Source organism: Pundamilia nyererei, unplaced genomic scaffold (assembly GCF_000239375.1).
Source record: "Pundamilia nyererei isolate P.nyererei 1_Seehausen unplaced genomic scaffold, PunNye1.0 scaffold00272, whole genome shotgun sequence".
Lineage (NCBI taxonomy): Eukaryota > Metazoa > Chordata > Actinopteri > Cichliformes > Cichlidae > Pundamilia > Pundamilia nyererei.
In genome coordinates, this window is record NW_005187673.1 from 215,599 (window position 1) to 243,460 (window position 27,862).

The following is a 27,862-nucleotide window of genomic DNA, read 5'->3' on the forward strand; positions in this document are numbered from 1 at the left end:
ACAAGCGGTGCAACTAAGCAACCTCCGTTGAAATAACCTCGGGAGCACGGTGCACTGTAGTGTCTGCCCAAAATAATGTCCGGTATCCCGTCGTTTCACTCTCCGAGGTGACCGAGGTCTGAGCAGCTGCAGTCGGGATGGCACTGGTTACTGTCCAGCGGTCTCCGACACCGAGCACTACCTCCAGCCCCTGCGTGTCTGTGAGTATCTGTAAACTGGTTTGACGTTTTGCCTCACTTTCGGCTGGTGTGACACGGTGAGCCTACCGTTAGCCCAGTTTGTACTCAACCTACATGGGTGGCTAACTTTACTAGCCGCTAGCCCCATACTGTAAGCCTAAAGGAAGCTCTTACTTTGAGATGAAGAGATGGAGGTTTGAGTTTTAAGTTATTTAGCCAAACACAGGCCACTATCCCAGCTTCATATTAAATGTGAAAAGTTGTTTTTTTTTCTTTCTTTGAAACTAGCAGGAACAAAGCTAGCAGGTAGAGCTTATGTTTGCTAACTCACTTCCTCCCGGAGAACCCAAAGTCGTCTCAGATCAACTGAACTACAAAAAAACAACATACATACATAGATAGACAGACAAACAGACAGATGTTTTTTTTTTAATCAGTTTGAAGTGTTTGTAAAAGTCATCATTATGTTTGTGTATTCTGTGGTGTAAAACGTAGGATAGGATTGCAGTCCGGAGAACAAGACAGCTTCAACGGATCACTGGTTAGTAGAGTGACAGACAGTAAGGGGCCGGGAAGCGGGTTAGTGTGGCAGGCATGTCAGAGCCGGCAGGAAGGCAGTCCTCTTATCCCCTCTGACAAGCCTGAGATTTCCAGCGTCTGGCTTCAAGCGCTTGAGTACAGGGTGACGGCGTGGCTGCAGTAGATAAGACCTATGCCTTGTGTAAAGTACTGTTTGTGAGGACAGATGTTGACTGCTCTGGTAGGCTGTTTTCTGAGAAAGAAAAGAAGACAAATACCGACAAGGACTTCTAATTATCACAAGGAGTTGCAGAGTTTACATGCAACTGAAGAAAATGTGCAGCCTGATGGAGAATCACATGGACAGCTGTGCAAATTCTTTTGAATAGATCAGGAGTAAATATATGGTCAGTAAACATCCCGCTGCTGATGCTGGTGGGGAAATTTGTCATCAAGACAAAATGATTTAAAAGCATCTTTAGACTTATTATTAATGGTTACTAACATTTGCATGGATGCTGCTTGGCAGAGTTTGGACGCCCTAATAAAGTCCAGCCTTTGCTGAACCAAACAGATGGTTCACACGACTTATTGCTGTTAGTGAATTTATGACCAGGCAGCAAAAGAGTCTCAGGCTGAGGCTACCAGCTGCTTGTCATGAGACCTGCTTCTGATGGGAAGTAGCCTTGTGAGGACTCTTGTGAGATGTGTGCTGCTGAGAGGGCAGAAACCTGAGAAAAGGGGCAGCATTGTATGGGGAGAGAACTGGCAATAAAACTCCTATGAAGGAACTCAGCAGCCATGAGGCTTGCAGCTTGGATGCCACCGCACCATAATAGTTAGAATATTTCCCTGTATGCTTGCCCTCTAAACGTCTGATCCACACAGGATCAAATAAAGGTTTAAGATTGACCCTGTGGTAATACAGAAAGCATTACTTCCACACATCCCAGCAGGGAATAGCCTCCCCACTGTGGCAGTACACAGTAATCTGCCTAGCAGCACTATGAATTCCCAATTCTCATTGGCTATGCAACCACTCCCTACACATCCATGCAAAGGAACGATAACCACAGAGATCCGCACGTAGCCTCCTTCTTACCTTATGTTGTTTTAAACACAAATACGCAGCATCTACACTAATCAGGAATATGTGGGCTTGCTTTGCGGTGGGAGCCCTGGTTTCACATTTGCCTTTGAAATCTGCTGAGCAAGCCATTGTGTCAGAGGTGTGTGTGTACGTGCAGTATGCATCTGCGCACTCCTTTTTCACCCAAGAAACAATATTTTTGCCTTGGAGGCAGGCCGATAAGCTGTTGATGTAGAGAGCACCATTCAGCCAGATGCTTCTTTAGGCTTAATCGCATCTGTGGTTGTGGACACCAAGAAGAAAATGACAATGCTCTGGCCTGCAGCCGCCTACTCTTCCTTCTCTTACCCGCCTGTCACCATCTTCCATTATCAATCTTGAAGTAACATCTTATTATCGTTCGGTCTGGGCGTGTCTGTGCACACTGCATGTCTGTATTGGCCTGGGTAGTGGCCCAGGATTGACAGATTGATGCCAAAGAGAAAGTTCCCTCAGTTTGTGAGGGATTACTGAAAAAAGGCTGGGATTAAAAACACGTGCATGTGCGTGCGGCAAACTGTGCTGGTTCCAGTGGTGGGGGAGGATGACTGCATGCGTTTTGGGAAGAGAGCACCCGAGGGTGTGGGGAGTATCGGGGGCATGGTCACTCAGTGTGTTTCGGCCTTTATCCCTGGTCTCTGCTCTGAGCCTCACTTGAAGTAGTGGCCCTGTCTTGTGAGTGAAGTCATAGATGAAGAGCTTTACATGGAAGCCCTCACTGCCACCCACTGTAGTGCTCCTATAATGTACAGTTAATCAAATGTGACGCACTCCCATTGGTTGTGAAATAATCTTTATTCTTCCTGAAATACAAGCATCTCTTGTCAGAAAAAGGTGATGAAAGAGTTAAATAAATATTCTGCTTTCTTTAACAATATTGTTTGCTTCTGCAGGAGTCGGGCAGTGGCGAGGATGACCGTCGCTTCCATCTCAGGAGGTGAGACCACCCCTCTGTCTTATGTTTCTTGTTTCCCTTTACTTTCAAATGCTGCCATTAGCAGGATCCACGCAAACTGCATCTCAGACCACTAGGGGGAGACTGTACATCAGTATTATTCAATTTTACCTCTAAGTGCTTAAGCACATTTTATGTTGTCAGTTTATAAGACATTAATATAGCTGTCACATTATTATTATTATTGTTTTTGTTGTTGTTGTCATTATTTTAAGGCAACACTATTCAAAGACCAGAATTCCCATGTCTAAGAGCATTAGAAAAAGTTGCTGTATCTTTCTAGTCACAGCATAATCAAAGGAAATGTATCAATTGGAATCGGATGAAAATGTGTTCCTGTTTATTCCTAAATGTTCTTCGCACACGGTCCCTGCATTGTAGTGCCAAATTTCCTCTGCTATAAACAGCGAACAGTAAGCTGCTAAGACAACAAGTCGTTCATTCTAAATTTGGAAGTTACTTATATATTTACATTGTGTAACACAGAGCGTTTTGATATGGAAAAAATAGTTCCTTTCTGTTTGGCGTAAACAAATGGCGGCTTTGTGAGAACTTTATATCAATATTTGGCCGTCCCTGTCATATTGCAGGCTGCGGTTAATTTGAGGCTTTCTGCCCGAGGGTTGTGGTCTAGCTGATTTGCTTTTGACGTGTGCATCTGTGTCTTCATAAAAGACGAGGACGTCACCGCTGTTATTGTTTTTTTGTTTCCATGACTCGGGTGGCAACCTGGGCCAAGGCCCTGTTCACAATTGAAATGAAATTCTCTTTAGCGAGGAGAGCCTGAAAGCTTGCACTTTGTTATGTTTGTGTCTGGCTTGCTACTAGCTGCCATTCAACACAGACATTTTCTCTCCATTGTGGGGAAGGCTACGCAAAGATACCGCACTCACTTCAAATGTTCTCCCTGCGTTACATTCTGAGACACTAGTGCACAGTCATTAAAGAGGAAGTGGAACATCAAAGCATGTGCAGCCTTTCCGTCTTTAATGGACTTTGTAAAGGGCTTTTGTAGACTAATCTAAACTTTGAAGTGCAATCTAAGTAGCATGTCTTTGTCGTTTAACTTTCTGTGTCAAGCTTTTATCAGGTGTAACTCATATTTTTACGTTGCCTCTTGTCACTGCTGTAGTTATTGTGTAATTCAGCAGGTAAAGATGCAGTGCAGCTAAGCTCCACATATATAGTCCAGCTGTGTTGAGCTCAGCCTGAGACAGACAGTTCAGTCAGTGCAGATTGAAGGGCTGGTCTGATTGTCCTGTTTGGAGGCATGACAGAAACACCAGATAATGACAGATTTCTGCAGGAGTCGTGTCACAGGAGGAAAAAAGAAAACAACAAAACACTACCAGCCTGCCAGTCCGTGTTAGTGTTTCCTCATCTTTGAATAGCAGTGCTAAGAAGCAGTCCAGTGAGCCTGAACTTCTCCACTTCTCTATTTTCTCTTTCTTTACTTTTGCACTTTGACCATGGCCCAGAATCACTATGATTTCATTCAAGTTAATCTAAGGATGCTAAGCACAGTCGGGCCTATTTATTACTAGGACGGGAGACTGAGCTCAGTTGGTAGAGCTCAGGTGGTCTGTCACTCGGAGCGTTGGTGGAACGATCCCTGGCTCCTACAGTCCATGTGTCCAAGTGTCCTTGGGCATACTGAACCCCAAACTGCATCCATCATTTACCATCTTGGTTCATTCTGGTGGAGTGACATTTATTCAGATGCTAACTCTGACTAGATGAATGTTTATTTAAAACCCTTTGAACATAGTTGTGCACGTGCTGCACTACATCTGGATTGCACCGCAACTTGCTCATAGACAAACACTTTGTCAGGCCCAATATAAAAAAAAATTAAAAAATATTTGCCGTTGGGCATGTTTAATGCGAACTTGGAACAGAGTGGAATTCATCCAAATGTGGAACATGCAAAAAAAGGGGGTGGGGGGGTTGTCAGATATATTTGAAAGCTGAAAAACGGTGACATCATTCCTACAGTAAACACACCCCGATAGTGACCGCGAGGACATGTGGTCCCGATTATTTGTTAGGTAATACCTCAAAGCAGAGGTGAAGTCATAGGCATTGATGAGCGTGCACACACACATTTATGCGGGTGCAGCCAAGGACCTTGCTAAGGGACGCCCGATGTGTATTAACCAAGAGCAGAGGTCCAATTAACTGTGCACTCCCCAACCTACGTATGCCTTCACACAGCCGCATGGGCCAGTAACATTGCACTGGAGCCGTTCAAACTGAGGAAGGCTTTGGCCTTTTGCACTGCAGTAATATTTTTCTCTCCATCATCGTTTTCTTGTGCTTCTCCAGAGTTTTTGTCTTCTCATTTTCGCTGTACACCGACTCCCACACTGTATCTCTCACTCTCATATTCTCTTTCTCTCTCAGTCAACATCTTTTTCACACAGACAGATGCAAACAGCTATCTCTGCCCATTGCACCACACCAATGAAGGATAACTGCTGCAGTGCAATAATGAATCTCTGCCACACACTGTTGCCTCAGGACTGACACTGACTGTCAAGGACAGTGTTAGAAAAACTGTCTTTATTTTCCTACCCAAAGCCATCATTTGGCTTTTTTTCCTCTTTTTTTTTTCTTTCCTCTAAGTAAATCTGTTAGTGCTCGAATAAATGTTGGTAAATGTGTTTTACTGCGGCTGCTGCACAAAAGAGATCATTTGCAGGGATATGTGAGTAACTCAGTGTTTGGTCAAATTAGTTTTTAAAGATCCCTGCATTTAATGGTTTAATATTTGTTCACTTTAACCCTGTTCTACAACATTATCCATTACAGTGTTGTGTACTGTTCAGCACAGAGATTGATATGGGATAGGGATATTAACTTGGATGTTTCCTGCTTCATTAATCTTGTCTAATCTTGTAGCTGTCCCACAAAATGCTAAGGTGCACAAGCTGGATTCGTTCCTTTAAACCACAAAGGCATACCCGCAATCACTTCTCATTCTCCTGCCTATTTGGTTTGCTGTTCACAAAGTGCCACAATGTATCAGCAAAAATGCCACCTTAGTTAGCTCTGTGTCAATGTATTGTATCTACTGTAGTGAGAAAGCAGGCCGAGGATGAGAAAAGCTTGTGTGAAGAAAGGACCTGTTGTTTAGCAGCCCTCCTCCTGACCTTGTCTGTCTATTGTGTCCATGCTGTACAACATTTCCTTTTTACTGAGTGCAAAACGGGTCATTGTATTGCCGTGTTGGCTGTTTGTTTGCAGTACAGCTCCAAAAAGAAAAAAGGGTAGACTGCTTCATCAAATGTAAATAAAAGTACAATAGAGTGATTTGGAAATGATTTACATGTAATTGAAAATATTATCTATTATATTACTGGGCAACAGGCCGGGAGCGCAGAAAGGCCAGTTTAGCACACAGGCATAAGTACTACAGAGCCTTGCTGTGGTAATGCATGTTAAAATAATCACGGCCTTTAATGGAGGAGGAGTGGCACAATAGGTTTCTCCAAAATTGTATTGTTTATAATTAATGCTGCCTTGACCATTGAAATCCCTTGCGTTGTATAACTCTTTTGTTGCCTGTTCATGTTGTAGACTTATAGAGAACTCTGAAACAGGTGCACACAAGCAGAGCAGGTTCATCAGGCCTGCTCTTAGAATGAGAAGGGCGAGGTGCAGTAATCAACACCAAGCCAACGGCATGCTCTTTAAACACCAACTTCTCATGTGGAAACAAGTTTATAAGCTGTTATCTGTCATTTATACCCTGCACCTGCCTTCTGTCTTTCTACAGCACACCTGCTGTTTAAGTGCTTGATTAGTGACTACATGGGCGTATGTGTTCCCACCGCCACTAAGAAACTGCAGTGCACAGTTTGTACTTCCAGTATTTCGCCCATGGAAGTTCTGCCTTGTGGGACAATAAGCATTTCATGCACAATATCTGACAATTTTATAATGCAGAAAATGGAAATCATGGTTCATCAATGCAAGTTTTGTAATTTAGCTGAATTATGCAATTGCAAATTGGAAATATTAGAGTCACTGGAACAACAGGAAAACTATTCGGGTCCTGGTAAGTTTTCTTTTTGAAAACTATATTTTGTGACTTATTCATTAAGAGAAACTAATTCTCGGGAAAGAAATTCATACTGGATTAGCCATAACCTCAGTGGAAAAAAATCTGTGATGGTAACAGTTGGAAACAGTGGAAATCCACAAACAGCATGCAGTTAATTCCACAGAAGAGCCAAGGGTTACAGTCATTGTGTGCAACATATTTAATTTGATTTTAATTTCAATTCAGTTTTATTTATATAGTGTCAAATCACAACAGTCTTCTCAAGGCAGTCTATATTGTCTGGTAAAGACCAAACAATAATAGAGCGAGAACACCAACAATCAAACCACCCACTATAAGCAAGCACTAAGCAACAGTGAGAAGGAAAAGCTCCCTTTTAACAAGAAGAAACATCGGGCAAAATCAGGCTCATTTATACTGTTGGAAAGTCTGCTTCTTTTCCCCTAATCGGTGCCCTATTTGTAAAGAAAATGCATTTGTAGGTTGAGCAGCAGAGTTGAGTATGTGAGTTGTGCCCATGAAAAACTTGATCTGGTCTCGGACTGAACTCTATTATCCAAGATGACAACAATTGCCAATTGGGTGTACTGTTCGTGCCAGAGTGACCAACACAACCACACTGTCTGACTTGCGACAAATACTGGTTGACAAATGTTATAACATCCCACAGCAGTGACCCAAGTTGGTAACCAACATGAGATGAGGAACCAGGTTGTTGTGGATCTGTATGGCTCTTCCACATGTTATTGAGGCCCCTGTTTGATAATTGAATAAATTGTTAAATTGGCAATATGTCTTGTTTATTCAGACTTCATCCAATTCAATAAATGACACCACACAAGAGTCTATGGCAGAGTAAGCTGTTTAGCATTGGCTGAGAAGATTTGGCAAGTTTTTCATCAACTTAACCCACACACTGAACTCTGCTCCTCAACCCACAAATGCATTTTCTTACAAATGTGGCATTATTTAAAGGAAATAACAAGCTTTCCACTGGTATAAAATTTATTGCCAAGACGCATTGTTACAACTAAGAAACAATCAACCAAACACACATTCCCTTACTTTTTCTGACAAGTTTAAATATATAACATACATAACATATGTCACTGAGTAATGCAAGATATAACAATACAGATATAACAGTTTTGCAGTTATATTTGCAGAAATACGTTCTGGACTAACTTCACTTACACACCTATTTTCAGCTTGTCCTTATCTAAAGTATACTTTTGGTTTACTGTTCAATATCTTTTGCTAATAGAGCCTTATTTGTCTTTCTTATATGACTGTTCAGAGCTTTAGAGCCATTTCTCCAAAGCTAAGCGCTTGTACAGCTGACTGGGCTAAGTCTTCAGCAAACATTTGAACTTTAGGCATTGTAGGTCATGATGTTCTTCAGTTTGTTTTCAACTTGAAATTCCCTTTTAAGTGATAAAGGAAGACGTAGCTGGGAAACAGTTGTGCAACTTGTTCACATCTCAACTAAACACCACAGCATGGTCTCAGGTTACCATCCCAGAGACAAATAGGTTTCCACTGGGTGCTGGTAAATTTGATGACACTAAACAGAACCACATGACAAGAGCACTTGAGCACACAACCTGCCCTGTGATGCAAGAGCAGTCAGTGGGACACGTAGATGAAGCAAAGTATAGTTTGAGGACTGGAGTGCTGGTGTGTTTGTTTCATATGTGATTTAATCAGAGTTATCGGCACGTACACACTCTGGCAACTGGTTTGTTGTCTGTTTCCCTGCGTTGTAGCATTGCCGTTGGATCTATGCAAATTAGGGTTGTAGTTTTATTTTAGCTCACTTATTATGACATAAGTTTACATTCACTGTCATGAGTTCAGCTTTATTAAGAGTCATTCGCTACTTGCAAAAGTACGATTATACGTTTGTTTTTGGAGATTTTTTATAAGATAAGTAAGAGTACTTCATAAAACAATGACAATAACATGTCATAATCATTTCAGAGAAGGGGATAATAAAATGGCACACAGTTTAAGGAGAGCAACTCTAGCTCATTAAATTGTTCGCGGACCTAGAACATACACCAATCAGCCACAACATCCCAGCTCCCGATGCTGTAGTAGTATTCCCAATCTTGCGACTGAAGGTGTCATTTCATAGCATAGCATCAGAACATTTAAATAAGTTGTGAGGTTGGACATCTGTGGGTCAGACCTATTTTTCCAGCCCTTCCTAGAAAAATCTGGGACATTTTGGAAACCAAGTCAACAACTTGGACTGGATTTAAGAAATTACGAGAGCGTCACAAGGAGTGGACTGAGGCTGGTATTAGTATTGCATCAAGAGCTTCTAGGCACAGGCGTAGTCAGGAAACAGGCTACAATTGTCACATTCTTAATATCAAGTTACTCCTAAACTAGAGACAACAGCAGAATCATCTTACTTGGGCTAAGGAGAAAAATAACTGAAGTGTTGGTCCTCTTTGAGATAAATTTTGAATTACATTTGGAAATCAAGGTTTTACGCTTTGGAAGAAGACTGGAGAAGCACACAATTCAAAATGTGTCAAGTCAAACCTGCAGTCTGTGATGATTTGGGGTCGTCATGGTTGTTTCATAGCCCATATAGGTGTCTACCAGGGGATTTTAGAGCACTTTGTACTCCCATCTGATAGAGAATTGCCATTTTCCTTTTTGAAGAGGACTTAGCACCTGCCCACAGTGCCAAAAATAGCCATGTTATTACTGTGGTTGATTAACCAGCTAACTCACCTGACCTGAACCCCAGAGTATCTATAAGTTAAGATGCCAAAAGGAAGATGACAAATACCTTACCCCAAAATATAGATGATCTGAAGGCTGCTGTCAAGCCAACCTTGGTCTCAGTAATGCCTCAGCAGTGTAATAAGCTTATCACCTCCATGCCACAGCGCATTGCTGAAGCAATTCTTGGTAAAGGGCACCCAAATAAATACTGAGTATATAAATAAATATATATATCGAAGTTATAAACACTTTTGAATTGAGCTTTGAAAATATTCTAATAGTTTGTGAACGGATATGCCAGTCCGATAGCTGGATCAGACATTGGTCTGATAGGCCCAGAAAGTCTTCTCAACTCAGTGATAATGTGCCGCACTATGGTACAATCAATGCAGTTCAGCAGTGTGAATCTAACAACAGTGGCACAACAGTTTTGTACCTGACACTGGTACACCAACAGCTTCTATTTTTATGTATACACAAGTTTTGTACTTAACTGCAAAATCTGAAATGAACTGGATTAGGCTAATTTCAGATACTGGATTTCAGATTTTCATGATCTATAAGCCATAATCATAAAATTTAAAACAAACAATGACTGAATTAAGATTTAACTTAATGTGCAGTGAATATAGAATATATGAACTTTTACCTTTTTGAATTAAATCCCCCCCTTCCCCCCAATATTCTCATCTTTTAAAGATTCACTAGTACATCCAACAAAGTTTCCAGGTGCTAGTGTTACAGGTTAGTCAGCGTTTTCTGCTTTAACAGGATGTAAGAACTACAGGCTGGAAAGTTTGTGATTGCTTAGCCAAAGGTGTATTGTGTAACAGTATTCTTAATAGTGCCCTATTTTCAGACTTCCTACCGATAACTGCACTACTTTGGAAACACTCAAAACAACTGTAATCTGTAAACACAGTATGACTCTTCTCCATTGTGTAGAGGTAGAGGTCATTTACTACAGATGTTTTAGTTTAGAATTTAAGGCACTTGGCACACGTTGGTGTGACTGCAGCAGCAGGGGGGTGCGCTGTGGTTTTACCTTGTTTTTCAGATTGTTTGCAGCTTACATAGGACCCAGCATGCTGGCGCGTCAACTGAACATAAAACTTTAAAAGGCTATAAAATAAACCTTAAGCCTGTGCCCACCTCACAGCATGGAGTACCTCAGCTGATACTTGATACCCTTAGACCAGCTTCATGGGAACAGTCACTGCTCACCCAGACTTTCTTGACAAGGCAGGCTCCACTTTACCTAGATACTACAGGCTCACTGCTACAGCAGCTCAGCCCAGATAACTTCAGCCTGTTTCTCATTTATCTGCTCCTTATGTAACCCAGCCACATGGTTTGTGTGTTGGGAGGGAAGTTTGGAGAGGAGACAAGTCTTCACAGTGAGCTGACTGCAGAAGCAAAAGCCCATGCGAGTTTTATTCCCTCTATTACATTAGCTTGTTAATGAACAGATCCTCTATTGACCCTGTTGTGCCGGGACAACTAATCAGCTGCTGGGCCTCACTTGACTCTGGCAACTTTAACATACTAGGCTTATTAAATGCACCACTCCGTGTTTAATCTATTATGGATGCGGCATTAAGTAATTCCCAACTTCTAACCAAACACTGAAGCAGTATCTTCAGCCAGTCAAAGCAGCCAAAAACCTGCGGAGTAGAGAACTGGTTTACTTTCAAAAGCGTCGATGCAGAGGTGCTGCTAGTGCCGTCAGTCCCACTTCCCTCTTGCCCTCATTGGCTTCCCCATATTTCCCAAAAACACGTGGCTCCAGCTCCTCCCTGCTATGACTTCTCCAGCAAGAGTTTGACCCAAGTCATACGCCTCAGTACTGTACATGGTAAAGGATATTACCTCTTGTGGCAGGGATGAATATGTTTTTAGAAAACGCTGCGGTGATCCTCTTTTAAAATGGCTTTTGCTTTCTTGGGGAAATACTGGACAGTGACACGCTGCTGACGGGGGCAGGAACACGGCGTGCTAGCTTCAATCTTCCTGCCTTATTTATTGTAACAGAACTACGATTTGGAAACGTCTTATTTTTGTGTGAAATATTTAGAGGAATATTTCCTCACTTTTTGTCGAATCGCGCCGTAAAATCCTCCCACGGAAGACTGTTTGCGATGACTGTGGGAGAGGAGTAAAAGTTCTCCATCGGACTTTAAGAACACCTGCCGCTCTCCGCTCCCTCCGCGCTGACCTCGACGGCATGACCCTCGGCACGGTGGCCGGTTCCGACTGCTCGTCGCCGGTCAGCTTCTGCTCCTGCTGCGGGGCAAAGATGGTACCCTACTTCAGCGACGACGCGGTGGTGTCAAAAAATGAGATCAACCAGCTGTAAGTTGCACAAGAGTGGCATGCTGTGAACAGTAGTGACAGTGGGCTGTTTCGTATTGAATAAACAATTAGACGACATAGAGTGTGTGTGTGTGTGAGTGTGAGAGACTAAAAACAATAAGTAGGTGGGACTGCGACACAGAGTAAAGCTGCCGTTAAGTAACAGGGTCTCCATTCAAATTTCTCCAGCACAACTTCAACTCCAACGTGGAAGTAGACTGTGGGCGTACTGTCTGAAACTCGAGTGTGCTAATAAAGATTTAAAATACACACCAGATTGTCACCATTATTTCATCTTGTAGCAATTTTATCATTTACCACAATACTCGGTGTTCTAGTGAATTGATGCAATATGTGGGTTTTGTAATATCAGGGTTGATGAATGTATTTCCTGGTGACGTAGCAGGGTCTTACTCATCACAGTACTCCCTTTTTGACCTTACTAAGACATAAGTGCTCTTCAGCCTGTGTGAATCATCCAACCTGTTTCCAGGTGTGGACATGGAATTAAGCAAGGGATTCCTCTTTAGGTATACTTAGTGGAGAGAAATGGGGGGAAGGAAGGGGTCACCCGATTGCCATAATAAGAGATTTATGTGGCAGGGAGCATGTTGGTGTTTAGTATCATGACTGAAATAGAAATAAGAGCTTTTGAGGAAGATGAGGTAAATAAAGTGGAGAAAGAAGAAATTGTAAATAATTTTTTTGTTTTCTTTACTTTTGGCTATGATATGTGACAAGTTAAACTTTTATGTTTGAGGTCAGTGGCTTAATGTGTCTTAATATTTTATAGGAAAAGACTCAAACTGGATTCTGACAGTTAATTTAAGCAATAAGCATCTGAATGTGACTTTTAAAATAATCCCAAACAGTTAGGACTGTTGTGTGTCTGGTAAACCAATAATAGTACTGCACAACTGGCTGCTCATCAGAATTTTTTATAAGCTGTCCATATATCCTGTTCTGTATTAGAACTAATGCCCTTTGTTGAGATGTCAGTGATGGATGATTACTTTATCATCCAGTGGTCTTATCTGTTATCTCTCTGTACCTGCAGACATCAAGGCAAAGTTGGGTGAAGGCTTGGTTTTGCCTGAGAGATGTAAAAGGATTTAGCTGACTTGTACATGTGGTGAAGACGAGTCTGCTCTTCAGGACAGATCAAAGGCCTACTGTGTTCCAGTATTTCTAAACTCATGTGGTGCTGTCTCAGATAATCTCAACAAATTTGGGGAAGAGGGGGAAAAAGAAAATCAATGCAAAACTTCTTCAAAACTACTTAAACTAGATTAAAAGCTTATGTAATCAGCATTAACCAATTTGTATATAGTTCCAGTGTCGGGCTGTTTTCATGGAGTCAGCGAGCGCATGAGAACGGGCCCTCTGTTATGGTTTTCAGGAAAGTCAAGGGCAAAGTGTGTGTCTTGATTGCATTGTTTTTTAGTTGGTTTACACGTGACAGTGTAGCAAAGTTATTGAGTAAACTGAACGTTTAGCTTTTATTAGAGCTGCACCCACTCGTTAAGGAAATCGTTTTTCTTTCTTTCTTTTTTTTCTGTGAGTTTGCACAAGGTTGGTTTATGGGAAGAAGTTACTCTGAGACAGGCACACAGTGCTTACTGGCAGTCGCGTGTCTGGTAAACAGCAGCAGATGTGGGAATCTTTCTGACTTCCTGGCTTTGTTTGAAATACAGCATGATGCTAGTGGCTTGTTGTGATCAGCAGTTTTTTGTAGTGCCCAAAGATGGTTTCGAGCCCTTATCACGACACAGGGGACGTGCTTTCATTTTTTTCTGTTTGTGTGCACACATACATGTCTGTTTATGTCAGACAAATGCTGATTTTTAACCAGGTTTCTGCACGTAATTACAGGCTTTGAGGCTGTCACTGGACTTTAAGTGTTGCCTGAGGATAAACGACACCTGGAACACTGTTGTTGTGCCATCAGTTTTTAAAAGATACTGGTAAACCCTCTCCTCCACTTTTATCCGTGTTTGTGTTTTGTACACATTGTCCAAAGCAAACGGATGGGACTGAAACGTGACAAAGATGTTTTGTTTGAGCGTTTGCGGAAGAGACTATCAGCTGAACAGTGATATAGGCACCTGGTTATAGGTCCTTACCTGGGCTGTGTGTGGGCGATTTGTCTTTAACGTTAAGTAGGTTTCTCGAAGTTTGTATAATTAGCTTAAGTAAATCGCCTGATATCAGTCAAAACAGATGATCCTGTTTGTTGCCAAGTTTCTATTAGTGCTTAATTGTGTCCAGGTACAACCACTGCTCATCTATATTTTGCCTCGGCCACATTTAAAAAAAGATTTCTTTCTGTAACTGTAAGTGTAAAATGTAGTCCGGATCCTTCTGAGAATAGCCTCAAGTGCCTGACTCAGGTATGTTCATTTCCAGCACTCATACCTTTGTCTATCAGATTACCAAAGAAACAGTAGTGAAACTTGTGGTACTTAATTGCACGCTTGCAGAAGCCAGGGGAAAAGGGCAGCAAGCCGACTGTACTAGCAAAACAAAAGTCTATGTTTAGTTTGACCCGAATTTTGTCTCTTCATCGGTCCTGACCTCTTCTGCTCCAGAGGCCCTCATCTGCTATTTGAGTTTCCATGTTTGTCCAACAGTCTGTTTAGCATCGGGCAGACTTTGTGGAAATGCGCTTTGATTAAAATTACAATCAAAAACATGTAACCTCTTGAGATTTCGTGTGACACAGGCCTTCAGCCAGACTTGAATGAGGACGTTGAGGTTTGTGGGTCTGCTAGCTCACCGTGACACTACACGAACATAACTTCTCCCTTTGGTCTTCTGTCTGTCATTTTTTTTCTGCATGTTCATGGCTTATGCTTCCAGGCATCAGGGCCCACGTGCACCTGCAGACATGTGGACACACATAAACATACACAGGAGCTAATTCCCTGCCTTTCTCATGGGCTGTTGTAAACTCCTAAAGCCTTAGGAGGACCTGCCCTCTACAGAGCAGACCCTATATTTATCCCACTCTCCTCCTGAGAGTGACTAATATGGGCACAGGCTGGAGGAGGGGGTCAGTCAGCTATCTGCCCACTATGTGGAGTGGTCCTTACATAGTGATGATTGTGTCTGTGGCTGTTGCCCTAACATGTACCTACAGCTTTGCTTTAGCCCAAAAGCCTGGGATGGCTTAATGCCAAAAGATGACCCACCCTGCTCTCAGCTACACGCTCTGACCGGGTCTTCTTTCTTTACCTCCCATCTTTCACAGTCCACTTGGCTCTGTGGAGCCCAATTTAACTGAACTCGTTGCCCTCTTTCCATTTCCCCCTTTGCTGTGTCCTCATGTTTGTAGAGCGCTGGCCTTTAAATCAGCCTGAAAGTGCATATTTTCAACTGTCTTGGCAATTTCTTATCTTTCTCTCATACACTCCTACAGACTGCTAGTGTTATCGGTCTGACGGTGCCATATCACATTACTAATTTATCATTTAAAATGAGTTCGGCTTAAAGGCAGCTGCATAACATGAGTTGACCATTCTAATTTAATGAGAGGCTTGAAGTGATTCAAAGATTTACCCATTAGATTCAAAGCAGATGTGTGTGATGGTGCAGAAATTAAGAATTATGTCCCTAATGACTCTATAGTGTGCCCTATTAATTAATGAATTGAAAATTTTGTCTATAAAATATCAGAAATCAAGAAAAATGTCCAGATAAAACTGTTCACAGCTCAAGGACATTAATCTTGTTTAGTAAAATGTCAAATTAGAGAAGCTTGAACTGGTGAATGCTCATTATTTATTTATTTGTTTATTTCCAAAAACTCTTCTTTTTAAACAAAATAATCAATCTCTTGATCATTTGATGCAACCCTGGTGAGATTCCTCTGGGTGATGATATTCTGTGCTTCTAACTGGCTTTACTCGTTTGTATTCATCCAGCACAAGCCTGAGTACAGTATTACAGCAGCACACGCAGGCTTCAGTGTGAACCCTCTGCAGCGTCAAAGAGAAGCTTCTATGTACAGTTCATCGACTGCTGAGACTTTTAAAGGACTACTGTATTTTTAGAAGCTGTATATGAGAGTCATTCACAGCCCCCCACCTTTCAAAGCATGGGGCTTACATTACTCTCTCTGTCTGTGCGCAGGAATACAAGTGCGCGTTTGCTCGCACGCGCGTGACCCTCCACACCAGGTTCTCGGGAAGAGTAGCAGTGTTGCATTACATGACATTGTACAGTAGCGCTGCTGTACACAGTCATTTCCAAGGGCAGCACATAGGAAACTCACAAGTGTAAGTGGGGCATGATGCAGCAGGAACTGAGGAGAATGACAGAAACTTAAAAGTAGGACAAAGTTGTGTGAAATGCAGAAAACAGAAAAAAAGGGGGGAGTAAGAGGAAACAGCTGGTTCAAGGGTGGGTGGGTTATGGGAAATGAGCCCAGCACAAGTCAGTCTTTTTTTGTTTTTTTTCCTCTGCGTTGTCTCCTGATTCTCCATATCTATGGTCTCAGCAAAACTCAGGAAGGGCAGTTGGATGGCGGGGAGGATAGAGAGATGAAGTTACAGACAAGAGGGGGGATGAGGAAGACTAAATGACAGACAGCACTGGACTTTTTTTGCTGTTTTGAGTGTGAAACTGTAGAACTTGATGAACTCCAAGTTGGGTTCATTGAGTGTAAGCCTGCTGCTAAAGCTAAAATATGCTCGCGGCATATTTATGCATGTTATGCCATGCTAGCATCAAAATAAACATATCAGTCAAATACCTGATTGTTTGACCTCAGAGATTTGATGTCATCACCTCACATTCATTAAGCCCAGTGATCTTTATCGCGTCAGTTCCTTGTTTTAGCTGCCAGCTAAAAGCCGCCCTTGTTTTGAGCAGAACAGGTTGGACGACTGCTTGGAAGAGTGTTTCCTCTACTAACTATTTGTATCTGCAGTGGTTTTGTTTTTGTTTTTTTTCTATTTCTTTTTTGAACTGATGTTTATTTACTGCATCTTTTTAAAAAAGTCAGAAAAGGACCTTCCTTAAGAATGTGTTTAACTTTTAAGACTCACGTTTTGCTGATTAGGATCATCTGTTTCTACACCAGCTGCATTCTTGCCAGCTTGACTTGTGGTGTCATTTTTGGCAAAACCTGCAAAGTGAATACAGCCGATGTGTTTTTGTTATAATGATGCATGTCTCCTTGGTCTGGAAGAGTTACTTAATTATATATTAATTATATTTGTTAAGAGCATAATTTTCATAGCAGCAGTACTTTTCTTTTTTCTTTTCTTTCTCTCTGTATCCACTCATGAAACACTAGCAGCCGAGCGCCCGGCTGGCCAAGTGGTAGACTTCTCGCTTAGCATCATTAAAGTTATGCTTTAATGATCGCATGGTTATCATTAGCTGCTGCAGGAGTAGATGTTTTAACTTGTTTTCTAGCTATCTTGTGAGGTTAGTGTACCTCCGTACACTAAACATACACCTGGTCAATCATACATGCAAGCACGACACTTTAACTGGTATCCAGTTAAAACATTGGCCTCAGTTTATAATGCATCTTCCTCCTCAATGCAGTGACCTCAGTCACAGTTAATAAGATTAAGTGTCTCAAAGGGAGCAAAAAGCCCGTTTAACTAGGCCTGCTTTGGATTGAAGTATTGTGCGCTGGCCAACTCTTATCGCAGCTAAAACATTGTGTAGGAGGGGGACTCGTTCCATCTTCCCTCTCGGACCCCCGGTCCCCCTCAGTTCCCCCTATCCCTCCCTCCTGGCAGCTGTTAGTGTGAGTAAGTCTTGTGTGTGTAATCCAGCTGTGTGGAGGACCAGAGAACATTGTGTTCTGAGTTCACATCGGGGCTTGGATGTTGTTTTGTTCGCATCGGTCTGTGAGCTCTGATCTGGGGAGCCTGCAGACCAGAGGCGAGCTGAATGGGGCATTGTGACGGCGACACAAGGGCACGACAACGCTCTACTAGTCCGTGTCCCCGTCTTGTGCCTGTTATGGGCATCCGGGGTCGGCATGTGGAAGGAAGCGATTTCAAATTAAGTTACGCAAAAAAATACCAGTTATGATTAGATAAGTTTGCTTTTTAGGCTTCTATTCATGCTTCATTTTCTCTTCTCTTCCAGTATCAGTGAGAGCTTCCTCACAGTTAAAGGTGCAGCCCTCTTCCTTCCCAGGGGTAACAGTCCCACGCAGAACTCCGCACCTCGAATCAGCCAGCGCAGGAACAAACACACAGGTAAACCCTCATACTTACAGCGCCCACACAAACAGCAGCTGCACCATCTCCCAAAACTTCCTCTTACTCCCTTTTTCACCCCAAACCTCACAAATGAACTCTGTGGAAAAACTTGAGATTAAAGAGCACAGTATGTCTTCAAATGGACATTCCTCTACAGCATCATGGGTCACGGCTGGCGTTAATTTCTGTCAAGCTGTTTCACAACAGAGCAGATAAGCTCAGCAGTGGTGAGCTTGTTTGCTGGATAGGAAAAAAAAAAACCCCAAAAACATCTTAATAAGTCACAGACAAAACGGATCCACACGGGAAATGACACTTTCTATCTGATGTCGTCTCATACTTTGAAAATGTTTTTGTCCAGGTGACCTCCAGAAGCATCTTCAGACCATGTTCACTGTGCTGCGCCCAGAAGACACAATCAGACTGGTTAGTAACAAGCACACATAAATAAATATAATTACAAAGGTCAGTTGTGTGTGGTCCTGTGATCAGAGAGCATATTCCAGAGCATCTGATTAAGGTCTTAAGAACTGAAACATGGATTGACTTTTGAAAACATAAACAGTTATGAGGCAAAGGAAGTCTCAGCTCTTCCAGCTGTGCCAACAACACCACCCTCACATGAACCTTGCAGAACTCTAAGTGTACTATAAGTGTGCTCGCCTTTCCCCTGATGTCCCTGCTGCATGTTTAATGAAAAGGGCTTATGAGAGAGGGATTTTTTTAAAAAAGGACTGGTTAAAACCACCTTAGGTTGTCCCTGCATATCTCATATTCACTATCCAGAGTTTTAAATGCCAGTCTTGTGGTATAAAGTATCTATAGGCCCTTGAATGATAAAGGGTTGATTTCCAGGGCTGTAAAGAGTCAAAGACATTACACAGGTGATTCTACAGTTTGCCCCTGTCCTTCTTTTCTTGCAGGCTGTGCGTCTGGAGAGCGCCTGCCCTCAGGTAACCCGCTACATGGTGGTGGTTTCCACCAATGGTAGACAGGACACAGAGGAGAGCATCGTGCTCGGCATGGACTTTGTCTCCTCTGATAGGTACACCTTCTCCGTCTTATTGTAGTTTTATAATAACTCAAGAATTTATGTTTTTGCTATGCAGATTTCTTTTTTCTTCTTGAATTGGATCGTCCTCATACTGTAACTGTGGTGTAGTTGACACAGTCAGAGAAATTCAATAAATCAGTGAAAGTTTTTTCAGCTAAAGGATAAAGTAAGCAAACCAGTGCATCTTGTTTCACTGTCTTTACCTTGTCGATCTTCTCTGGCAGCTGCTGCACGGTGGGTCTGGTTCTCCCTCTCTGGAGCGACACTATGATCCACTTGGATGGAGATGGGTAAGACGCCACACCTACTCCCTGCTTCCTCTTACTGCTCCCTGGGGCAGCTGGCCGACTGCTCTGATGACTTTGTTTACTTGTTTGTGAGCTTTGTGTTTTCTAACCTGTCTCTTTGCATCTCCACAGTGGCTTTAGTGTGTCGACAGTCAACAGGGTTCACGTCTTCAAACCAGTGTCTGTCCAGGCCATGTGGTGAGCAACCTTTATTTATTCCACCAGAATGACAGCCGTGTGAAGCTGTTGGCCTGCAAACAATGTGTCCATTGTGCTCCACCCTTAACTTTGACCTCCAGACTGTTTTTTCCTCACTTTTTCTTATCTTTTCATTTGTTGTCTTATCATGTTTTTGCTTTCAATCCCTCTCACGTGTCAGAACCGCCTCTTCATATCTTTATTTTGTTGTCCCCGACTGACTTCCTCCTTTGAGTATGATCGTGTTATGCCTCTTTATAGCTTCAACCTATGCCCTGTTGTTTAGTTCTCACATGTTTTTATTCATTCTTCACACATCCATCCTTTTTATTTTCACTCTCTCATAACTTTTACTCTTGTATAAGTCCAAATTCCTTTCTGCACTTTTTATTCCTGCCAGTGACATTTGCTCATGTGAAAAATCTCCTTGCTTTCAACTGTCTGCCCTCAGGTCAGCCCTCCAGTCGCTCCACAAAGCTTGCGAGGTGGCTCGCTGCCACAACTACTACCCAGGCAGCCTGTTCCTGACCTGGGTCAGCTACTACCAGAGCAGAGTCTCATCCAGCCAGTTGTGTATCAACGAATGGAACGCCATGCAGGATGTCGAATCGCACCGTGCCAATTCACCCGTCCTCTTCACAGACCTGTGAGTAGATTAGGATGGCCACATTAAGGAAATGGTTTTTCAGAGAAACACTGCAAACCACTTTGAGAATTGTGTGGCATAAACCCTGCGCCTGATGTGCACAGATGCACATGACATAGACTAGAGGGTAAACACGCTGCTCCCCAGAAATTCACAGCAGTAACTGCTCACACAGTCGTACACAGTTTCATCACAAATTCACCTTCACCGTGGCTGTTTCTGTGAAAAGTTAAAAATATGTTGCAGTCGCATCTTCCTAACAGCATTGCCTAACAAGCATAACAAGTGTTGCTACATCCCCAAACTAAAATATTGCAGTCTGCAGAACCATGGACTCTGGAATGAGGCCACGTGCCCTCTCTAACCTTCCAGGAGAGGCAAAAACAACAGACCAAAACAAAAGCCTGAAGCGCTGATGTTTACAAAGGTGCCTAATCATTAACGTGTTCACAACATGATGAATAACGCTGCCTTATCAACATATTTACATGGAAACATAATAAAATAAAAGCAGTGACTTCAATAGATTTGTCTCCACTGATACCAGGGAAATTCCCCTCCCTGCTCCTTCGTCACATGCTCTGCTACCTATTTAGACTGTCTGCCTCTCTCCCCTCACGCACACACACACACACTCTCTCTCTCTTTGGGGGTCTTCTGGAGTTTAAAATAGCCAAGGCTTTAGCTGTCTTGATTTACTTATGGAAAAGTAGAGTCCAGATAAACTCATAGGTAAGTAGAGTCGCAGAGAAACAGACAGGAGCAGGTGGTGAGCACAAAGACGGGGGCTACTTGAGGAAATAATGAGGAACAGTTCGGGCAGAAAAAAAGCCACTTCAAACCATACGTTTAAACACTTCGCACACACACACGCACAGTCTCTCTCGGAATGATTTGGCTCTGCCCCTTACAGCCAAACACAGAAAGTTCCTGTTGGTTTTCCCGGACAGGGAGGCTGCTAAAGCCTCGTGACATGTCAGTGTTTGTTGACATGGCTTTCCCCCGCCCCAACACTAAAAATAATCTTATCTACCTGCAAGCAATTCAGGGAAGCTGCGTAAAATTTCCATTATTCATTTACTCATTAGCTCCAGTCCTTATGTCGTCATTTGCCCTCGTGTAGTCTGTGTTTTTGCCTGACTAGGCTTCCCTCCCTCAGGCCGTCTGCAGACAAGTGGAGGCTTGTTGTGAGGTAAAAGTGTTACTGCATGTCAGTAAATAACCCGTGTCAGTTTTTGTTGTTGTTGTTTTCTCACTCAACCCTCGTTCCACTCAACTCGTTCTCATGAGGTCAGGGAAATGTTCAGGGTTGAGCTAAACAAGCCCCCCTCCTACCTCATTTCCAACACAGATGATGCTTTCATCTGTGCAGTGTCACACACCTGTGGTCACTGTACTTCCCCTTTTTGTAGCTGCTGACCCACACTGCTGTGTGCTGATGTTCAGTTTGAAGCAAAAAAACAAAAGAAAAAAATGTTAGAAGAAGTCGTTCACAGGCAAACTGAGCTCTTCTCTCCAGAGAGGCAATTAGGCCACTTGTTGGTATCGTCGGTGTGACGTCGGAAAGGCCCCCAGCCAGAACACTTAGGAACACAGCGCGGCACAACAAGAAGCAGATCCTACAAGGGGACTTTGTGTAATTCTGAGAAACTGGAGAGGGGAACAGAAAATCTGAGAGCACAAACTCAAACGGGAGCACAAAACAAAGCCGTAGTTCTCTGGTAGAAGTAATGTCATTGAGACTTACGTAAAAGTGAACATGAATGTAATGCAGCTGTGAAGGTGGCTCTCTTCAAAGTGAATTTTTATTAATTAATTAATTAATTTTTTTACTTTGGCCAAGTGTTAAAGTTGTTTTTAAATGGAGGTCTTTGTGTGTTTTATGTGCAGGCCCACAGAAAGGGAGCGCACAGAACGGCTGATCAAGACGCGCCTCAGAGAGATAATGATGCAGAAGGACCTGGAGAACGTCACCTCAAAGGAGGTGAGGGGACAGTGAAATTTACATTTGGTGCTTAGATGTAGGTGTTAACTATAGACTGCACATTAAAGTCACCATGACATCTCTCATGGCTTGTGAAGTGAACAGATGGCCTTGTGGAGATGGCCTCCTTCTCTCCTCTTTCAAACCAGCTGTCTACACAACGTGAACATTGGCGTCCTCAGTCATGTGTCATTTGTCCGTTTTCAATTTAATTAAGTTTTATTTATATAGCAACCAATCACAACAACAGTCGCCTCAAGGCTCTTTATATTTTAAGGTAGACCCTACAGTAATACATACAGAGAAAAACCAACAATCATATGACCCCCAATAAGCAAGCACTTTGGCAACAGTGGGAAGAAAAAACTCCCTTTTAACAGGAAGAAACTTCCGGCAGAACCAGGCTCGGGGAGGGGCGGGGCCATCTGCTGCGACCGGATGGCGAGTGAGAGGAGAAAGACAGGATAAAAGGACATACTGTAGAAGAGAGAGGATTCAGGGTCACCTGAATCCTAACCACCTAACCAATTGCTTTAGCAAAAAGGAACGTTTTAAGCCTAATCTTAAAAGTAGAGATGGTGTCTGTCTCCCAAATCCAAACTGGAAACTGGTTTCAGGAGAGGGGCCTTTCTGTGCAAAGTAACTTAAATTTAAATTAGAATTGAAACTAGACACTGGGGCTATACACTCATCACTAAAGTGTTTACAGAGGTCATAAATCAAGAGCGACAGGGTCATTTTCTGAAAAGCTTGAGTTCAGACTTCCTTTTGCAGCCCAGATGTCTCCTCACGATGGTCGTGAGAAAGAATGCATGTTTACGCCACTGGCTTCACTTTTCAGACGCAGAGGCTGCAGTCATCTTTTATGTACAGTCTGTGGTTTTATTACTTGTAAAGATGTACTTATGCCCTGATTTTCTGCGTTTCCCTGCTGCTGTTATCAGCTGTCATCAGACCATTTATTGTTTGCCTGAACTTTCACAGATCCGAACAGAGCTGGAGATCCAGATGGTGTGCAACCTGAGGGAGTTTAAAGAGTTCATAGACAATGAGATGATTGTGATCCTGGGACAGATGGACAGCCCCACGGAAATATTTGATCACGTCTTCCTGGTGAGACAAGTGGGCTTTGATTCCATTAGCCTGTGAAAGTTTGTCATGTCAGACTTGAGGTTCAGTAAAAAGCTGCATCTAACCTTGTTTTGTCTTTCTAATTGTAAATAAAAAAACTTAGCGCATGCTGTTAATAATGACTGGACCTGTGTTGTTTATAGGGTTCAGAGTGGAACGCTTCTAACCTGGAGGAGCTGCAGAACAGTGGGTAAGAGATCAGTCACTTAAGCTAAGATTAAAATTGATGTATTAAATAAATTTTCTCGTTAAAGTCGATTGAAACGAGTAGCTCGTTTATCATCGTCGCATCCATGAGATCACACTGACACGCCTCCTCCCGTCTCTCCTCCAGAGTGCGCTACATCCTGAATGTGACCCGGGAAATCGACAACTTTTTTCCAGGAATGTTTGAATACCACAACATCAGAGTGTACGACGAGGAGGCCACCAACCTGTTGGAGTACTGGAACGACACGTACAAGTTCATCACCAAAGCCAAGTAGGCTTCTACACACACACACACACACACACACACACACACACACACACACACACACACACACAGTTTAAGCTCCTCTTTCTCACTAGTTCATGTGCTTCAACCCTGCCTCTTTCCCGTCCCACTTTAGGAAAGCCGGTGCCAAGTGTCTGGTTCACTGTAAGATGGGCGTGAGCCGCTCTGCTTCCACAGTGATAGCCTACGCTATGAAGGAGTATGGCTGGAACCTGGACACCGCCTTTGACTATGTGAAGGAAAGACGGGCCGTCACCAAGCCGAACCCTTCCTTCATGAAGCAGCTGGAGGAGTATCAGGGAATTCTGCTGGCAAGGTGTGCTCTCATGCAGAAACATGTACAGTTCCTTAGAAGGAATTTGGAGCTAACGAACTCTTCTCTCCCTCTTGTTCTTCAGCAAACAGAGGCATAATAAGCTATGGCGTTCCCACAGTGACAGCGACCTATCAGATCGCCTGGACTCGAAGCCTTCATCTCCCTCCTTGAACCGCGCTGACTCTCACAATAACAACACCTCCTCCCCGTCTGTGCATCACTTCCTGGGTGTGGCCGTGCTGCAGGCGCTCTACCCCGAGCCCGAAGACTCGCACGCGCTCTCCAACGGAGTGTGTGACTCGCTGGTTCAGGAGGTCAGATCAGATTGCACAGACCCCCGCCTGCTTCCCCTCCCCAGACCCCGAGCAGCCACCGTGGTCCCAGAGGAAAAGCAGGGCAGCTCGGCGAGCGTGGCCATCACTGTGCCCGTCGCTCTTCCACTTCCACCACCATCGCTCCACATCCTACCTCCCACCCCTGAACTGCAGCGCGCTCACAGGGACACTCCCACACATCTGTCCTGCTCAGTGGGCAAACCAGAGGAGCTGTTCCTCATCTTACCCGACAGAAGCAGTTCAGAGGAAGTGTCTCCTCTCACTCTGGGATCCACTGACTCGGACATGATCAACCAATCATTGTCTGATTTAACGAACAACAGCCACACTCCGCTCAGCCCTGCGACTCCCACTTCCTCGCCTTCGGTCTCGGCTTTCGCTCCCAGCGACGACAACAACAACAACCCGAGCGAGTTGGATACCCGCGGTGAGGCAGACGGGTCATCGACCCACAGCACGGACAGCATCGACTTCTTCAGCGCCCGGGAGAAGTTTCTGGGGCTGGCCAAAGATGGCCGACATCGGACGCTTTCAGAGCAGGCACAGCAAAGGACGTCTCTGTCAACTGACAGAGAAACAGAGGTCAGCGAAGACGAGGAGGAGCAGAGGAATGAGATGAGTCAGGTAAGGTTTCATTCAGCTGCTTCTTTCTGTTCATTTTTATTTATTTATTTATTTTTAATAGCATCTCAGTTGTACGACCACTTTTCAGAGTGACCTTTGTCGTCGTCATCATCATCATCATCAGCTGTAAAGAGAAAAATTTAAAAATTTCGATCAAATCCTTTGATTTAGGAGATTTAAATGAACTTTAAAATAAAACCGTGGATACTATTCAAAGTTTTAATCAGAGGGAAGTAAACTGGAATCTGAGTGAATGTGAGGACTGTGTGGTAGCAGGTAGATTGAGCTGATCACAGTGACACCTGCTGGACAATGAGAGAATAATCAAGACCAAACCTCCTCCTATAACGAGTTGTCAGTAGTATTATGTGGATTATAAAAGAGTGTAAACTGGTGTAAACAGGACTGAGCTAATAAGTCATTGCTTGGAATAAAAGCCTCACAATGGCTGTGCTAATAAAGTCTGTATCCTCTCTTTGTCTCTCAGGAGTCTGATGACAGCTCTGACAAAACCAGTCCTGACCGGATTCATCACACTCACCACGACAACGGAATATCAGTCCGCCATATTGTCACTGAGATCGAAGCCATATCACACCCCGCCGCATCTCTTCAGACTCCTTCCTCCTCCTCATCTTCTCCACTCCCTCCATCCTCTCACAGTCCTCAGGTCATCCGACCGGAACATCAGGAAGAGGGGGAGTCTTCTGAAGTCACGCACACCTCTTCGACTCCACCTTCACACCCCCAGCCTCCCACCACACTGTTGTGCGACTGGCCGGCGGGCTCCGTGCGGCGGGCCACCAAGCAGCTGGAGCAGAAGTTGAAGCAGGAACTGGAGATGGTGGCATGTCAGCGGTCTCCGCTGCATTCGCCCAGCAGCGAACAACCTCCTGTCAGACTGTCCGTATCCTCCGAACACGTGCTGCTCCACTCCCCCATGCACGCTGCAGAACAAAGGATCACTCAGGGAGAGAACATGGCTGTTTCTGCTAATGCTACGTCCAAAGATGAAGAGAAGCACACGGGGTCACACAAAAGACCCGATTTCTCAGGCACAAGCGACCTCCAAGACCTTTCATGTTCCCCAAAGTCAGATATCAGCCAAGTCTCTGGTGCTATACCTGTCAGTGTGCACACATCCACAGATAGCCACACAGTGACATCATCACTGGCCTCTGCTGAGCAGTTATCAGCATCATCTCAAGATACCTCAGCCCAGTCTCTCAGACGGGGCCAGCTCCATAGCCAAAACCTGCAGGACTGTTCGAACCTAATGACTCTGGATGGCGTGACGCTGCAGGAGTCGGACACGGATGAAAGCTCTCGGGTCAGGCAAGAGGGCTGCGCTGCCCAGAAGAGGCTGGCCCGAGGCAGCCAGGAGCTGGAGAAGATTCAGCAGACGCTGAGAGAGCTGCAGGCTTTTCTTCACGAGGGCATCACCCTCGAGACGGCAGACAGTCGAGCACAAGAACTGGGGCAGCCTCAGGGGCCAAGAGACGCCATGGACACAGACCCAGAAAGTTATAAAGGGGTGAGTTTTGAAGAGAGCCCTCCAGCTCTGAAAGTGGGGCAGCAGCTCCTAGAGAGGCAGGAGCAGAGGAGTTTGTTGGAGCCAACAGAGTGGCACAGAGCCACAGAGCTAGAGGCGCGCATCCGCCAGGCGGGGCTCACCCCCCCGTCTCTCATGAAGAGATCGGCCTCCTTGGCTAAACTGGACTGTCTGGAGCTGTCGGCTCATGACCTCAGCAGCTTGGACCTGAGGACGCACAACAGAGCAACACTGTCGCACTCGCCTGACTCGCCCTCGTCGCCCCAGTCTCACCCGGACGACACATGGAAGAAGCAGAAAGTGCTGGCTCAGAGGCCGTGCTCTGAAAGAACAGGTTCGTGCAGTGATGACACATCCCCTCCACCCCTCGGCCTCTCCCCCTCCACCAGAGGGGAAAGAGGAGAACGGGAGGAGTCAGAGAACAGCAGCAGTAGCAGCAGCACGATCCCTGCATCCCGTCAGCCGGGGAGAGGACACTCGTCAAGACGTTCTCGCAAAGCTTCCGCTGAGAAGAAGCAGCAGCGAGCCGTCACTCTGCTATACAACACCATGTAACCTCAGATCAGCAAGACTGGAACACATGCGACTGAAGCTGCGCTTATGTGTGTGAAAGAGACCGCATGATGTGTATGAATGTCAGCTGTAACCCCCTGTGTGTGTTCTCCGGTGTTATGTGTATAGTATGCAAGACATGAATGATGAGCATATATTTGCATGGAAACCACTGGATGTTTGTATGAACTGGAGTTCAGGTTCGTCTGTACAGTGTCATGAATGTCCAAACTAAGACTGAACGGTGCTCATGCACTCATTTATATCAGTGTCCCCTTTTTCTTTTTTTAAGTGTGACCCTCGCTGCCTGTTCAGAGTTTCTAAAACTCCAACCAGAGGGGCTTTTGTTTCTCAAACCATGCACTTTACTGTTTAGATGACTCTTTTTCTTTTTAAAAAAAAATTGAGACATGTTTCTTACCCCGGGGAGGATTGTTGTTTTGCACTGTTCTCAGTAGACTTGTCTCTGTGGTTTTGTTTTCAAAGCTGGCAGACATGTCTTTATTCAGATTTTTAAT

General features: G+C 44.0%; 1 protein-coding gene across 2 annotated transcripts; it reads left to right on the forward strand.

Annotated features, from left to right (window-relative positions):
* Positions 1 to 27,859, forward strand: ssh2a (slingshot protein phosphatase 2a). 2 transcript variants are annotated; one of them, XM_005750392.1, is made up of 15 exons: positions 1 to 200; positions 2,721 to 2,764; positions 18,054 to 18,166; positions 18,531 to 18,595; positions 19,093 to 19,214; positions 19,448 to 19,513; positions 19,643 to 19,708; positions 20,160 to 20,354; positions 22,245 to 22,338; positions 23,323 to 23,451; positions 23,613 to 23,659; positions 23,804 to 23,950; positions 24,081 to 24,281; positions 24,364 to 25,240; positions 25,728 to 27,859. In XM_005750392.1, the coding sequence occupies exons 1-15, from the start codon at positions 138 to 140 to the stop codon at positions 27,345 to 27,347; spliced, it is 3,849 nt and encodes a 1,282-aa protein (XP_005750449.1). In that variant the 5' UTR covers positions 1 to 137; the 3' UTR covers positions 27,348 to 27,859. The 2 variants fall into 2 exon arrangements, with proteins under 2 accessions (XP_005750449.1, XP_005750448.1); XM_005750391.1 differs by lacking the exons at positions 1 to 200; positions 2,721 to 2,764 and adding an exon at positions 11,372 to 11,942.
* The last annotated feature ends 3 nt before the right edge of the window (positions 27,860 to 27,862 follow it).